The sequence below is a fragment of the Bacillus rossius genome, chromosome 6, assembly GCF_032445375.1.
Source record: "Bacillus rossius redtenbacheri isolate Brsri chromosome 6, Brsri_v3, whole genome shotgun sequence".
NCBI lineage: Eukaryota > Metazoa > Arthropoda > Insecta > Phasmatodea > Bacillidae > Bacillus > Bacillus rossius.
In genome coordinates this window covers 41,332,060-41,349,598 of record NC_086334.1, presented here as the reverse complement: position 1 = coordinate 41,349,598, position 17,539 = coordinate 41,332,060, and the positions used below count along the sequence as shown (strand labels likewise).

General features: G+C 37.0%; 1 protein-coding gene across 1 annotated transcript in view; it reads left to right on the top strand.

Moving 5' to 3' along the window:
* The window catches only part of LOC134533088 (cGMP-dependent protein kinase, isozyme 1), a 145,261-nt gene that overhangs the window by 80,329 nt on the left and 47,393 nt on the right, over window positions 1–17,539 (top strand). Inside the window, exon 3 of the mRNA XM_063370327.1 lies at window positions 10,170–10,405. Within this exon, the coding sequence (XP_063226397.1) occupies window positions 10,179–10,405 (227 nt within the window). The 5' untranslated portion in view covers window positions 10,170–10,178. The remainder of the gene's footprint in view (window positions 1–10,169; window positions 10,406–17,539) is intronic.

Sequence of the window (17,539 nt, the reverse complement as noted above, 5' to 3'; positions counted from 1 at the left end):
TCGCCAAAGACGTCACTAAAAATAATAATAATAATAAAACACAAAACATTTCCTTCGCACAGTTATCGCACGAAACAAACAACTGGTGGATTGTGTTTCTGTGAATGTCGCTGTACGGTTTCGTCGGACTGGCAGAGGAAAACATGGCAAGCAAGAGAGAAGGCAGTGGAGGAAGCATGACAATAGGAAGCCAATCAAGGCCCTGGCGTCTTCCTGCTTTGGAAACGTCCTTGGCGCGACACGAATAAAATTCTGGTACAGACACAGATGCGACAGATCTTACACTGACGCGTAAATGTCTCTAGAAACCATAAAATAATATAATTGAATGATAGAAAGCACGTTGAACACTCCTTCACTCACGTGTAAGTTATGTAAAAAAAAAAGCCGGTAGGAATTTTACTTACACAGTGCATCCTAATGTCAGTAAATAGCTCGAGGATTTTTCTTATTCACCATTTTGGTTTTATTATGTACTTGTTACAGATATTTGCGAAGAAATGTTTTGAAAAGGTAATAGTAGCTAATATGTATGCATTTACCTGTTATTGAATTAAATTTAATAAACGTCTAAAGTAATAAAGTAATCGAATTCGACAAACTACACATCATGTGTAATGTTCATATGTCTGGTGAACAAATAAAAATGTAATATGCTATTTCCTTGTAGAAATGGCCCTAAAAAAAATATCTCTGAAAAATAAAATTACGTGTTATACAGAGTTTAAAAGAAGTGAAAAAGAGAGAATAAGTGGAGCGCAGTATATATCATAAAAACAGAAATATATGCATAACCTTTAAACACTTTACAGTGCAGAATAAAGGTTTGAATATATGATAACAATGTAAAGGCTGTCAGTACTGACATGTATTTAGCGAGTTTTGAAAGACTCCTTATATATACATATATATGCACTAATAAACGCTGTAGGTGGAGCGTTCAGGTATTCCAACAGTGGGTATGAAATGAATTCCTTCCTCGTTTGCTGAAATTGTCAGTCTAGTGAAGGACGCTTGTGTGTGCAGTAGGTATTTACACGTGCGTCAAAAACTATTGACACTAGGAGACGGTAGTCGCCAAAAAATGGTACTGCGTTGTTTTGTACAATTATTGTAATTGCGAAATCTTAATTGGGAGATTTAAAAAAAACTCACAATGTATCAGTTACTGCGCGCCTCGAAAATAAACGTAATTTCACTTACATATCATTTCTGTTCACGTTTGGTTCCTCATTTTGCGCGGGGAAAAAACGCGTGTAACTCAGTACACGTGATAGAAGTGAAACTTATTTGGCAATTAAAACATCGATTCGTAAGTATGTCGTATGGGGTAAAACAGCAGAGAGAGAGAGAGAGAGAGAGAGAGAGAGAGAGAGAAGGAAGACAATTCTATAAATAAACATGATTAACGAAATTCTTACCGACTTGAAAATAACTGCTCCTGATATCCATAATTATTGATAAATCAATAATGAATAATTAATAATAAATTTCGTTCACTGTTGATATTATCACACCATAAAACGTTGTATTAGAATTTTCAGGACCCCATCTATCGTATGAAAACAATTCTAAATACTATTTATACACGTTTTGTAAAGTTAATCAAGTTCGATAGATTATATTCTCAACCACATTTTTAATATTACTTAGTACTACTCAGCAAAACCATTTATACAATTTAATAATAAGATAGCGCAACGCTGATTTTTTTTACCTTCGTTTCTTTTAAAATATTTAAGAATCCTAGATATTATGTATTTATTTTAAAATGTGTTTTTAATATAAATTAATAAAAAAGAAGTAATAAAACTATTACTCGCTTCAAAAAAACAGCTTATGTTATCAATAATTATTGATCAATCAATATTATTAATTAACATTAAATATAACTTACTGTTGAAATACTCATACCACAAAGAAAGTAATTTTAGTAACTATCAAAGCAGGATTTATTAAAATAAGATAGTTTTTAATTTTTTATATTATGTGTAGTTTAAACGTAATCAAGCATTCTAATAGACTGATTTTGTAGTTCTGAAAATCTCACCTTATCATTGAGTAATAGTGCAACAGATTCTACCAATAGGTTACATAGACATACTGCAATGAATTCATAAACATTGATAATGTTCTGCCGTCGAATGAATGAACAATGACAACATGTCCGCCGCACGGACCTACCTCTCGGTAATTCTTTACTTTATAACCATACTGCCACAAAGTGAAAATAAAAACAATTAATATCCCACGCACAGTATTTGTTTGAACTGTTTTTTAACTAACATAAAATTCGTCGGACCTAACATATTTACACGCTAGTGGGCTCACATTATTATAATACGGCGTGTTTTTAGTTAATAAAATAATAATTCCTGATAAATTATTACCCTGTCAAACTAAAGCGTTAAAGGTATATACCATAAAAAATATTTAGTTACACAGCTAAAACAATACTAAAATAACACTGTTTAACACTAATGGTATACACAAGTAATTAAAATAATACTTACTGAAATAACACCATATTCTTGCGAATATGGCCCGTGGCGCGGTGCACAACAATAAGCTCAAACCCTGTTGTTTTGCCTTCTGCCCAAATACTCCCTTACTATACGCCAGCAAGTCGGGTGGTGTCAGGCGCAGGCGGGTTCCTACCGCCGCGACCCGCCTATCCCTGCAGCATGGCGGGGTTCAACCTGAGCCGCACGCCGCCACGTGGAGCCCGCTCAAGGTGACGAGGCCCAACGAGTTCTCTGCGCCGTCCGCAACATATTAGCGTCAGAAAGGGTTTCACATCAATGTTTTTAGGCAAACGTTGCAATTAAAATTCGGCCTTGAAATTGTACTCCCATCGCGCCCAGAGAAGTTTCCCTTCAAAAAGAGAGAAAATAGATGGCAAAATAGTAAATACTTAAAATTAGATTCTTTTTATCATCCACGCTGTTTAAAAAATTAAAGTATTAATTTTCCATCTGGTGTATGGTAATGCGTTTAAATTATTTAACATTAAGAGTTTAAAATCTCTTGATTATTAGTTAATAACATGTGTTCAACCAGTTAGGAAGTGTGTACAACCACGTGAAACATTATTTTGTAATTTGACTTAAAAATTGTGCACCTGATGTGCACCTCTATTCACGTTCTCGTTCTAACTAGGCACCACTGATATAACTTCAAATTTCAATTAAATTGTCAGGTTATTTGGTCCCAGGCCCTACTTCTTGTTCAGCAATGACAGTGGTGTTCTCTTGGTATTGCGGCGATTACAGTTTTTTTTCTCTTCTAAACAGCGACCTCTGTCTGAACCCGGGTCTCCAGACAAGCATCGCACGCTACCTGCCGCTGACCTTGACCTACCGTCACGCACCTGAAGAGGAAGACGTGGTGACATCTCGCCGCGCCCTGATGAGTTCTCGCTATATTTAACCGCCCTGATGGTCTGCCCCCGTCTCGGCTGTGTCCCGAGAAGGCGTGGCGGTAACTGGATACCCTTCAGGGCTGTAAGGGTGAAGGAGTGGAATCCTGAAAGGGAAGGGGGTATATGTAGTTAGGATCGAAACCACGCCCTGCGCCTCGAGGCCTCGCACTAATGTCATCATCATCATCATCAACTGCTTCCTGCCTGTGGTTGGGTCAGCAAAGCAAAATGACTCCATCTTCATCGGTCCCTCCATCATTCCTCATCCTTCGCTTTATTCCAGTCTTCTCCTCTCTCTCCTACACTCATTTAACTATCTGCTCTTCCCATCTCCTTCTTGGTCTTCCTTGGAGACTTCTTCCTGAGTACTTTAACTTCATAATATTCTTAGGCAGCTTCTCTTTTACCATTCACCGGACATGACCGTACCACATCATTCTTTCGTTTTTCAAAGATCTAATTCAAGTCATGAACTCCTGCTCTTGCTTGCATCCATCTCATTCCTGATCCTGTCTCGCCGCGTAACTGCCAACATACACCTCACAAACTTCATGCTTATTGCTCTGATCTTCTCAGCAGCTCTCTTATCTACAGTCCAAGTCTCTGTTCCATAAGTCACACGAATCGTTAGTGCTCACGATCACTTGATGGCCACCGTATATGCCCTGGTAGCAGCCGCTAGAGAGAACGTACAGCAGGCGTCTGAAATCATGGCGAACTACGATCCAACCCTCGAAATACGAAGTTTCCTAGCTGTCGTACATAAAATAATAATATAGACTAGCATTTGTTGTCCTTGTTCAATAATAAATTCATTTATCACCAGGCATTCAGATATCTTGTGCCTACAGTATCCATTATGACGCATTATGCTTTTCATTCATCATCACCGGACTGTTTTCGATAACAGCAGCGAAAGTTAAATTGTTTGATAAACATCCGCTAGGAGACCCAACTTTCACTCCCCTGCTGAAGTTATCGAGCGAAGAGGAGCAACGGTAAAACATTGGACATGCTTGCGGAATGAGTTAGTGTTCCAGGATCTGCCCATCCATTCTGGCTTCCTGAAGCACTCCAGGCAAATTGTGGGGAAGTTCTTCACCACAGGTCACGGCCAACTCCATCACAAGTTACCTTGAGTGAAGAGTTTGTCCGTCTCCATTACCTCGTATTCTACGAGATGTAAAACCAAATTAAAAAATATATTGAAAATTCCCTTTTCCCTCAAATTTCTACTGATCACTTTTCTATCTACGTTCGAGAACACCTACAGCCGTCTTTGAAACTAAATTTTAATATTTCTTACATTCTGCCATTCAATTTTATTAAAATAAACAATTTTTTTTTCTTAAATGAGTGTAGATTACTCTTATGTATGCGTAAGCTACATCGTGCAATTCTATTTGACATCAGGCCAAAAAGCTAAATCCTGCTCACGTGTCATTAAACGTATTTTATTTTGCAATTACGCGTTCCGATCTCAATCGTTGAACCTCCAGATCGGCTGCCCTATACACGTTATCACGACACTTGCACAGTGTCGAGCGACTGATCATTGCAAGCGGGCTCGAACCTCGAAGGGTGGTGCATGGGGATCGTCATGTGTCCGACAATAATCTGCGAGTACAAATTGCTGCACGTTGGTAGCTACTGATCCATCAGTTTCAATTTTTGTGCCACCGTCACCACCTGATCCCTGTACAATATATAAATAGATTTAATTGGCGACATTCCAGTCGCCTGGGGATCTCTTGGCAGGGACCCGGACAACAAGACGATGACAATGCATTTCGCGGTGTACCCTGCAAGCGATGTTGTCTGATCAGGCAAGTGGTGGTCTGGGTGGAAACACATACAACCCACATGCGTACCTCCAAGAGACACATAAGAGCCACTAACCCTTAGTCATACTCCAGGATAACTTCGGATATACCTAATGTTAGGGTTTCCACTAATGAAATTCTCGCAACATTTCGATTTCTTTTTTTTTTGGGAGGGTAAAGGTAATCATTACTAAAACGAAAGTTTGGTTAGGTTAGCAACTTTAAAAGTACTCAAAAATAGTGTGAAGTAGCACCGCGAAGTAGCACGAGCGAGCGGGCGCGAACTTGGGGTGTCTTTGTGACTGATCGTGGGGTGTGTGGGGGAGGGAAGGTAGGCCTACCGTCGGAAACACGCGGCGGAAGTTAGCCAGAGCACCGTCCGACGGCGCGCCTCGCTCGTGGTTGGTCGAGGGTGGTCGGCCCTGCCCGTAGTTGTCCGCGCCAGGCGCCACCTGAGTCAGGGGGCTGATTGATTGCGAGTTCTCCCCCCTCGACCACGCGTCAAGTGCCCTCGGAGGGTGGTGAAGGGAGGAGTCGTTGGAGTTGGAACAGTGATGGAGTGCGCGCGGGGGATCCAGGGTGGTTGCTCACACGCAGACACCTGTCATACCATGCGGCTGTGCTCCGCTGTTTTTCGCGCCAGACGGTCTCGCACAGTAAGCTTATATGTATAATAATATATACATACACATGGGCGTAGATCCCGGGGGAACATGCCCCCCCCCTCCCCATTCTCCCGGAATTAAGAAGCCCCTCTCTAAGGGGTGCCAGCCTGCCTGCTTGCGATTGTGGAACGGGTTTGATAGCAAAACTGTGTGCTATGAAATTCTTTCTGAATATTTTTAAGTTTTCTACCTATTGCATGCATTGAAGCCAAAATATTGGCAGTGTACAACATACAAGCCCCGTATACGGAGATGGCGTGTCGTCGGTTAAATCCCACGTACAAAACTCGGGCCGCACGGCCCCCCTCCCCCGAAAATTTCCGCGGGCCCCCTTGCGAGTCCTACAGATTTGCACCCCTATACTGACTCATCACCAGTTCTATGGAGCTACAAGACCTGCACACTTGAATTTTGGCTTGTATGGTACTTGTGGTTTAGATACGAACATTCAATAAAATTTATTTTACGGAAAATGAACTTCCCTGGGAAGGGGGAACGGGGGTTGGTTAGGAATTTAGTGGGCGATATTTTTGTTTTCAAACATCATAGTTATTAAAAAATAGTCGACAACATTAGTTCAAACATTAAAAAAATTCCAAAAATATTATTGTGTAAATCTTTGTACATGTACTGGATGAAGAAAAAAACCTACTTCTAGTCTCATATCTCATAAACCCCTTCATATAATGGACTTTAAATTGGCATATCCATATGTGAAAATCAGCATGCAGTGTATGGTTGTAAAATTATGATTCTATGTTAAAAGCAGTTGGTTCATTTTAGAATTTTCAGAGAGTGGAGGATGTGAATAAAAACAAGGTCTTCTTTTTTCATAAAAATCAAATCGGAAAGATTCAATCTGATTTATTTAAGACACAAAAGTCTGCTGACATCTGTAGTTAATATCGTAGCGATACATTAAGTAATGGTACTCAGCCAGTGAAGTGATTAGGAAGGTAGCGGCTGAAGTAGTCGAAGCTAACTGAGAGGACTAGCGAAGCTGAAGGCACCCGATCATGGCCGACGATCTCCCGATCATAGGCTTCAAGCGGCAGGCACGACAGAATATGTCCGAAGGTGTACGAAATTGAATGTCAATAAGCAATCCATTTTTCCCAAAGGATCTGCTACGCAATAAACTTTTGACGATTAAATTTAATCAAACACCAATTTGCAAAAAAAGAAAAAAGAAGAAGATCCCATACTACCCTGGGGCATACATTTCATGTTTTCCTGAGAAAGTAATAACGGGATATCTCAATGATTTTGTTTTAGTTGTAAAAAAATTCCTTAAGGTCTGCAGAGGCTAAACAATGAAGTGGAATTCGACTAAATCTTAGATCATGTCACAACCTAATGGTCAAAAATTAACAAACCAAACTTTTAATTTTTTTTAAGTTTAACTTTCGCCATTTACCCAGTGAAATAATTTAGAAAAATGTTTTTTTATTATTATTTTACTGATACTGCAGCATCATCTGTGGGCAGGTAATCTGTGAAACGCCTGTGGGGTAGGCTACCGAAATTGACCACACGTATGTTCGTGTTGCATATCCACAGGTGTTGCCTTCGCGAAACCAATGAGTGGAGTTGTAACTCAGAAGCCACGGGTACCAGCAATTTTTCATAAAATTATAGCCAAGATATGTATTATGAAAAATAAAAATCCCTCCTTTGGCAGAATACATTTTAACTCAGCAACGAACGGCATGTTGGTTTATTATTCCTTACAGCAATTTGCGCTATCGCAGGAGAATAATGACAAATATTGATGTATGAAATAGTGAACTTTGTGCTGTAAACGGTAGAGTTTAATTTCTTATCCTTGAAAGGCCGCTGTTTAACAAAAGGAATTTGTGTGTAAGTTTCGATCTATTTAAAGCGCATAGAAATAATGTATGTCTAAATTCGCACACGTGTATCATCTGAGTGAGTAATCCTACAGAAAATTTTCCCAAACGATTATTGTACTCTACCTTCAATCATTTTAATCAAAAACTACCGTGCCATTGATAATAATAGCGTCATATTATTTGATAGACGTAAAAATAGGAATATATTTTTAACTTTGATATAGATTATTTTCCGATATTAGTTTCGAATGTGTATCGATTTGTTGTGATAATTTTTGCATTTTTATTAATGAACAAATAATAAATTAAGGCTTTATTCTGAAAATAAGTAATATATTTTAAAACATTTTTCTAACGTATAAAATTCTGTCAAGCCATTGAACGACTAAAATTTAATATAACCAAGAAATATAAAATTATAAATGTACTTTGGGTATACCTGGAGGTACCCTTTGTTTATAGTTAATATAATCAGCTTAGTTCATTGTAAAGCTTTGTTTCAAAATTGAAATCCTACTTGTCAGTGATACCTTTTTAAATTCAAACATATTACATTTAATTCAAATCAAATTTTCGTATAGTTTTTTTAAAGGTTTTATGAAAATAATATTTAATAAAGTTCAACTTTTAATTAAGGTTTTCTTAAGATTATGTATGCACTTAGGTGGTTGTGGTGTGTGTGTGTGTATATATATATATATAAATTTTATCGTAAGAATACAGTATTTAGAAACATTCGCTAAGCCATTGATATAAATTAAATTTTAATATGTATATTGATACACGTATTGTAAAACTGCAGTAGCACGGTTGTGCAAGCCAGACTGGATGAAACCAATTAATTAATTAAACAAAAAGATAAGATCACTTAGATGGATATACACCTGCACAACATAGCAACTAAGGTCCGACAAACATTGGAAATACACATTCAAACGTAGCCGACAACTGAAAAAAATAGACAGGCTCATATTGTTCATAGTTTAATTTTATTTATGGTATTCAATTTTTAACATGTGTATGAACTCGTCTAATGAAAATGCACGCTGGGAATTTCACCCGGACGTAACAAGACATATCAGTTGGAGATAACTTTTTTTGACGTTTTCGAAACAACAAAGTTTTTTTTAGAAAATTATGAAATTACTGTAAATTTGTTTGTATATCCTAAGAACTTATAACTAAGAATATCAGTTACAATCAAACTTGCAACTAGGAGAAGCAGCCTCCAAACGTTTACTTTGAACATTTTATAGCTTCCGGTCCTGTGACGTATTTCCGGTAATCTTTTGCCCTATTCTGAGATAAGTATAAATATCCTAAAGAAAACCAGAAGGTAAAACTTACTTTGAAAATACTCCAACAAACTTATGAAAACAACATAATTATTTAACTAAACAAAACAAATGATTAGAAATCCTTTATATTTCAAAAGTTTAGAAGAAGTTTAAGTAGATTTGCATCAAAATTTTTCAATAACTCTAACATATATACACATATATATTTATCATCATGGTTCACAAGAAGACAAATGAGAACGGTTAAAGAAATTGTAATAAGTAAAATAAATTATTTTACGAAAACAAGCACTGCAGTTTTATAAGAAATTGAAAGAATGCTTGTAGATTAACAATCCTAATATGATATGAGCAGCCATTAACCTTATTATTTTTGCTACATTGTACTTATTTGAACGTGAAAAATAATACCAATGTTAATGTAAAACTTACTTTGCAACAAAAATAATACTTTCAAATGCCTTAAATAGTGACTTTCTTGATTTAGTCAGTTTTTTTTTAACAACTGTGACACTTTAACCTGTTTTCAAGTACGCATGTGTTTGATAAAATTAATTCTGTCATTTTTATTAAACTTTTTTTTAAATAATTCGACTCCACTTACTAGTGTTTATGCAGAAATGACTCCTACATTTTTTTCGCTTATGCAACTTACTTGCTATAACGCTAAAATTACGTGATGAATCATTAAAATGTTTTCTAGACCTAAGGTATGGAAAATTACAGATTTTTATCGTCTGGTATTGCTTTGGATCTTAATTGGAAAAATACTAAAGAAAAATTCATTGTTCGCCACCAAATAATTCGCAAATCGTCAATTTTTTTTAAACAAAAATAATCAAATTGCCTTTTAAAATGTATCAAAATTTCACAAAAACGATGTATAACTTTCTGAGATTAAAGTTTTTTGAACGAACATTTACGTTTGTATCCACACGTAACTCTGATACACTAGACCGGATTTATATTTTTATAAAATTTCAAAACTTCTTTTTGCTACACCCGGCTGTCTAAACTGTGGTTACGTCAAACGTAGGGACGAGCAGGAACGTGGACCGACTCGGCGGCGATGAATGGAGGGTGAACGAGGCGGCTCGCTGTGTCCGCAGGGAGAGGGGATGGAAGCCGCCGCCGCGGAGCTCGGGCCCGCTCGGCCGCCCTCGGCAGTCTCCGCGCCGACCTGCCCCAGCACGTGCCTCAGCCTGTTCGCGCAGTGCGCGGCGGGCCAGCACAGCGGGCAGACGTGCGCGGCCGCGCAGCACCGCCATGCGTCCTCCGCCCCGGCGGCGCCCGTGTCCTTGACGCGCATCCTGCAGGACGACCAGGACCTCTCTGACGGCCGCAGGTACCGTCCTTCCCCCCCACTCCTCCTCCTCCTCCTCAGCCAACCACTGTAGCACACGAGGAAAAAAAAATTCTTGGAAAATATACGTAGTTGGTAAATACTGTACTACAAAAAAATATATTGTAACTTTGCACAACACATGGCTATAGTTATTTTTGCATAAATTAAATTCTCTTTCCATGTAAATACTGAGTATTTCTTTTAAAAAAATTGGCGCATTATTTTATATTTTGATTGATATTTCATTTAATTATAATTTTTTATTACCCCTGGAAAATATATAAGAATATTCTATAATTTGGATTTCTTTTGATTTATTATGTTTGTTATTGTGTGCAGTTAAAACTGGAAATATATTCAGGAAACGGTTAGCAAATAACTTGAAACTGTTGGAGGAACTGGGACAACACGAAGCATAAATGCCTGGGTAAGAATCTAAACCCAGTACCACTGAGAACACTATTTTGTAGTGATAAATTTATTTTAATGAAAATGTACAAATTTAAAAATATCTGTGGTTCGCCATAAATATCTTTGTTCCATTAAAAATAAAACTACAGTGTATCACGGTCGTTCGGTGCGAGGGTTCCTGGGCGAGGTATTGGTGGAAATGTGTATCTGTCTTAAACCCTCACAAAGTCGTGGAAATGCCAATGCTTCCGCTGGTAATGAAAAGTTACCAAAAATCCAAACATTTCGTTTGAAAAAAAAAAGTGTAAACTGGTGTATGGGGTTTTTGGCCGGAGAGAATTAACAAGTTTGTTTTGCACAAAATACGTTTCTTTATTAAACTAACTTTCGCGTGTCGTATTCTATAACTACAGCCCTGCATATTCACGTACATGACAGGTTCATATGTTATTTATGGTATTGCATTCTATACTTAAGCCTCACCCGCTTTAGAATATTTTGCGATACCACATTTGTACACATACGTTAAAAAAAATTGGACTCGTAATCCTTAGGGCACGCGTTCGAATCCTCATCCAATTACCATCCTGATTATGATTCCTCGTGGTCTCCCCAATGACTTACAGGTAACTGCTGGGGTGATTTCTTACTAAAGGCCAGGGTGATTCATTCCTTCCGTGGTGTTCTAAGTGTGTGACCTTTTGTGCGAGGCTCAAAGAAAAATATTTAGGGAGCAGGAAATCTAAGGATTTCTTTGACACTTAACCATTAGTTTTCAAACGTTCACGTTAATCATTCGGCAGTAATAGATAAACATTAAAGTTTGTATATGTAGTGGACCGGCTAAGCATCAAAATGTATTTACATTTATACTAAAAGATAACGCCTAAACAATAACTCAAAGGCTACAAGGACGCGTTGGAGAACGTAGGCACATCGTCCTTTCCCCTAAAACTGAATCGGCAATTTTTTAAGGATTCTAGCAACTGTTCTGAGTCTCAACAAACATGGCTGACATCCTCTAATTATCGTTTAGGCTAAAACGTTATTTAATAAGGTGTTCGGAAATAACGAATATCTTAATCATAGATATCGTCTGGGTTCGAGTCCCATTCATATGTTATTGTAAATTCCGTTTCCAAGTGCGAGTTTAAAAACGAAACCTAAAATTTTGGTATTACGTTGCGCGGTTACACACACAGACATGAAATATCATAGAGTGAATATATAAGTAGAATCCGGACGGCTAGCGAAATTCTTTGGATAGTAAATTTTGTTTTAGCGATCACCATTAAGTATGTATACCAAAAACTAAAAAAAAAACAACATTAGATTCATGTAAACATAACGTGTTCGTTAAAATACTTTAAACTCAAATTTTTCATTATGTGTTCACATTTAATCACCAGAAAAAAATATATTTATAAAAACTCGACATAAAAAAGTATGTTTCAAACATAGGATGTAGCCTTAATCGCGCACAAAGTTGTGCTCTAATTTCACCGTCGCTGGGTTAAAATAAAATTAAAAATTATAAAAAAAACCTATTTAAGATTACGCAGTGACGTACATCTTGACACATTTCTCTCAAATGCCTAAACTATATCTGACTATTCTATATTTAAATCACGCCGAAGACTACGGAACATTTAAAAAAATGATATAGTTGGCTCTGAGTCGCTACAACATCGACTCAGTGAAAATTACAAGACATGAGTTTAAGCCCGGCGTTTTATCAAGTCACCTTGTAACGCTGCTGTCGGAGAAAGTTCTCCACTGTCGATAACAAAAAACAGGCTATTTATCCACCTTTTCTTTCTGTCTTGCTATGGTCCAAATTTCTATCCAACGAACGGAGGGGCGTCCTTAAATATTCTGAGGAGAAAATGGGGTCAGTCGCTCACCCTGCTTTAAATTCTCGTGAATAAGTCCCTCCCCCCTCCCTTCTTCGCAAACACACACACCGGTAGCTCAACGAGGCCAGACGCTAATCGGCAATATCAGGCACGGGATCTCTCGGTACGAATGGGTTGAGCGGCTTATGTGAAGTGGGTGGGTTGGATCTTCGCTGAATGCTCATCATACAGCTTCACGACTGCACGGAATAACAACTTTTTTTTCCCCTACTTCGTTCGTTGCCGTCGTGTTGATAAACGGTCGCTAGCGAGCTGGATGTAGACTTGAGTTTCAAAACTTTCCCGTGCTTTCAGACGAAAAATAAATATGTGGCAACAAAAATTAAATAATGTCCAGTTGTTTTAAACATGGCTTTGTGATGGTGTGTAAGATTATAAAAAAAAGAAGTGCAAACGTAATTTTAATTTAAAATTTAAACGTAGTTATTTTTAAGGGTGGAAAGAAGTATTCGAATCAAGCCACCTTGTTTTCAAAAGTTTTTAGGCCATAACAATATTCTATCGTTCAATTTTTGAATTTGGCTTCGTTAAATCGTAGTATATAATTAAATGTAATGCCTGACGTCAATCGTAACTGCCTGCTACATATTTTTTTCTTTTTGAAAACATTGTTAGCATTCATTTATTTGTTCGGGAATGACTAAAGCTGTAGTAATTTTGTCAATAGACACTCTATTATACTCTTTGATAATATCTGATTTTGAGATCTGTGACTTATTCAATATTATACAATTAAAATATTTTCGCAGCAAACAATTTTTCAAACTGAAGATCTGGTTATAGGTAACCTAAAGGTTTGTATTTAAACGAATAATTATGTGGATTAAACGTGATAACCAGTTCCGAAAATAAATTCACAAATCTGATTTAGTTTAAATCTAATGGAGCCCAGCACAGACTACAATATATATTTTTTTAGGAAGTTAGAGTCAAATTTTTATAATACATAAAAACTATCTTGTTTTTGTACTAAAACTAAATATTGGTATAGCTCTCGTATTAAAAAAATGCAATTAAAATCATAATAGTCTTCATACAAAACAAAATTGAGAAAATAATTTGGAAAGTGTGACTTTTACGCTCGATTATTATTTCAGTTTTCTGTACGGCCATTTGGAAACAAAGGAGGCAAATATTTAAGGTACTGCTATGCAAATATGTATTAATCACATCCAAACAAGCCTAAATAAAAATATGGCGATTTTGGTTTTACTGTCGATTACGTCTTAAGATTGATTTTTCAGTCGAGAAATAACACCAACTCGATCAAAAATGTTTCTGTCTAACATTTAGTGAGAGAATAAGAGCCTAACACCAAAATTCTAGACTAGCCAGACAAACGTAAGTCTAGCTACAGTGTAGAGTACCTGTGGCTGTTGGAAAAGTCCACCATTTTGGAAGAAATTGGTCATAGGTTCCATCTTAAAGGCCACGCGAATTTGGAGGTTGATGGAACTGCTGTATCTTAGCACGCCCATTGTATTCATCTGTACCGTGATAAAAAAAATTCTGGCTAATTGCTTCCATGGTATTCTCTCCAATGTATTCTCATGACATTTGATATCGTATGTTTGGCTTGTTTTTTTATGTGTATTTGTGTATTCATCTTTGTTGTACATTATTGAAGTTCCTCTATAACATAAAAATCTGCTGTAAAGTTGCTAAATTGGGACTATGTTCATTCGGTTTGCGGTACAGAAAGGTAGAATGACCCGTGGGAAATGAGGATTTTGGATATAAACCATCGCGACTGTCATATCACGTGATCCCCAGCTTGCTGGCGGTTCAAGCATTTCCTAGGCGATGCGAGACAGTCAGCGCCGTTTTTCCGACGGGAAATCTCTAGCTGTCAGCGCGGAGGATAAAAAAATGTTGAGAATGAAACTCGGTATTCTGTCTTCAACTTTTTTTTTTCTTTCCCTACTGGCTCAAACCTTCGGCGCCCTGTCGACTCGCGGGATAAGAAGGGATTTCGGAGTCACGCCGAGTTGAAGTGTCTCTTATCCTCGAACCACGAGGCTCCCAGCCCGCTACTGCAACCGTACAGGAGGAGTACAAGGCGTTCACCGTCGAGGTGCGATGTATTTTGGGACACAAACAAAAATTTTTAAGTCTTAAGTTACCTGTGAATAATGTTCGAAATTTATTTCAATAGGGCGAGATAACTGAAATACCCCAACATTGGATCCATCATTCCATAACAATCTTTCATCGTTTGATATTGAAAATAGGCCTTCGTCACACATCAGGAGTATACTATGAAACAGGGTCCAGTTTTAGTCATTCCCAAAAAATAGATTCAGTAAGTAGTACATAAAAGTTTTTACTGGTCCAAAGTGGAGGGTGTGGATTGCGATTGTAGGGTCCGCCATATTGGATTGTGACGTAACGGCCGCCATGACCTTGATGACCTTTGACTTTGACCGGCAAAAATTTGCCAAAAAACTAGACAAAATTTGCAAAAAAAAGTTGCCAGATGTCGTCACAATCGAAGATACCGGACCTAAAATATGTTGAATTCAATATGGCGTTTTTCTGTTCTATCCCTCCTCCGTATCTCAGGCTACTGACACATCTTGGATGACTCATGTGTACTATTGGGTCTTTTCTATAGTATTCTCATGTATGAGCGAGTGAGTCCAACAAATTGGCGGATAATGGGCCATATTAACAATCAAGCCATGTTTGACACATACTTAATAGTACGAGTCTTTCAGTACTCGCCAGAGATGTATATTATCTAAGCTCAGTATCGAGAAAAATAATGTGTTCACAGGTTGCAAATACACTTTAACGTAGAATTATTTCAAATAATGCTGAGCGTGATAAATATCCGTAAGTTGTGTTTTCAACTAAATTTCTGGACTTGTATCACACGTAGTTTCCGCATCCGCCGCTAGTCTAATTCGTTTCCGGAGCAGCTACGTTGACTATTGAATCATTCCATTTGCAGAGCGAAATTTTAAACTATATAATGAAACGACCCCGATAAAAGCGAAAAAGACTTGAAAAATTACTATACCCCGGCTTTGGACCTGATATTCGATGAGGAATTTTATTATTAAAATATTACTCATCGCGTTAAAATTCATTAAAAGTTTATACAAAAATGTTCCCCTTTAACTTTGTGAACTTTGTTTCACGCCATCCACCACAGATGGCAGCACCGTGGTTACACATTTCCGTTCCATGCGACTTCCGATCTTACACTTTAACAATTATCATAATTTAACAGATTCTTTAAGTATATTTGGCTCGCAATATCTGAATAATCGATTTCAGTGGGAAAAATTATGTTCACTGCATTTTCAAGGAATCGACTGCTGTTTACTCAGATAACCCGTTGACTCGTGTCGATAGATTATCTGCACAGTCGGAGGAAAACAACTGATAAATCGTTGAAACGAGCAGCAGCATTTCGCTGATTTCCAGAAACATTGTATTCAATAACTTAGTATTGAGTGTGTGCTCTTTGAGTTTTCTATTGTGCCTTTTATCACTATGAGTTTCTATTAGGATATATTTTTTGTATTTTAATGAATTATAGTTTCCTACATCTACTAATAGTGCAATCAAATAGTGTATGAAATAAACGAATGCAGTGTTCATGAATACTTTAAAAGAAATTTTAATTTCCATTCCGCTTCCTGGCCGTACATCGCAATATTAGGTGCATTGTCAATTTATTTTGTAAATGGAACATAAATATTGACACAACTTACAGATATTTGTACATTTGTACATTTACATGAAAACAACTGTATCACTTAAAAAAAGAGGGTTCGCAGTAATACTGGGTTTGGATTCTTACCCGGTCATTTATGCTTCTGTTGTCCCAGTACCTCCAATAGTTAAAGTCATTTGTAAACCGTTCCCTGAATATCTTTCCAGCATGAAATGCGCACACTAATAAGCATAATAAAACAAAATAAAGTCAAATTACTAAATATTCGACTATATTTTACATGGTTAAAAAAAAGTAGACTAGAATCAAAATTCAATTAATATATAAAATTATGCGCCAAATTTTTGTAATAAATACTCAGTATTATCTCGAAAAACTTATTTCATATATTCAAAAATAACCATATCTATGTATTCTATATATTTACAATATATTTATTGTAGTATTACAAACTAATTTTTTAGCAATTGATTTACAGAGGAATAGTTTTTAAAAGTTTAAAAAAAAATTGTGAAAATCAGTAATTTAATTTTTATCGGTACAAGTTTGCTTCTTCAAGGTAAGTCAGCAAACTAGCCAAATAGCTGTCAGTGTTAGAGAAAGTGGTTGTCCCTTTGCGTTGTCTAATCAAAACATGGTCTCTCTCTCTCTCTTTCTCTCTCTCTCTCTCTCGGCACTACGGAAGTTGTTTCCGTGTCACGTCCCTGATAGCATGGCCTGAATACTTACGAAGCAGCTAATGCCTTCTTAGCTACATTAATACCTACTTCTATAAAGGAAGCCCGTGTCGCTAAAACGTTACTTGGAAATATTGCAGTGCCAAACCGAGTATAATCATGGTGCAACACATTTTGAAACACCTGTTCGAGCTCGGGATAAAATCCTCAACTTAAACAGTCTATAAATGAATATTTCATACAAACAATAACTATCGAAACTTATTTTTAAATGTATATCTATTTACACTATAAATAAACATATATTTGCTTTAGAAGTTTTGTTATTTTGGTGTGATAAAAATATATTTTTTTTACTAACTAGTAAATAAAACTGGCTAAAATTAACTTCCAACGACTGTCATGGATTTCAACAGGCAACCCTTAGGATGACGTACTCTCTGCA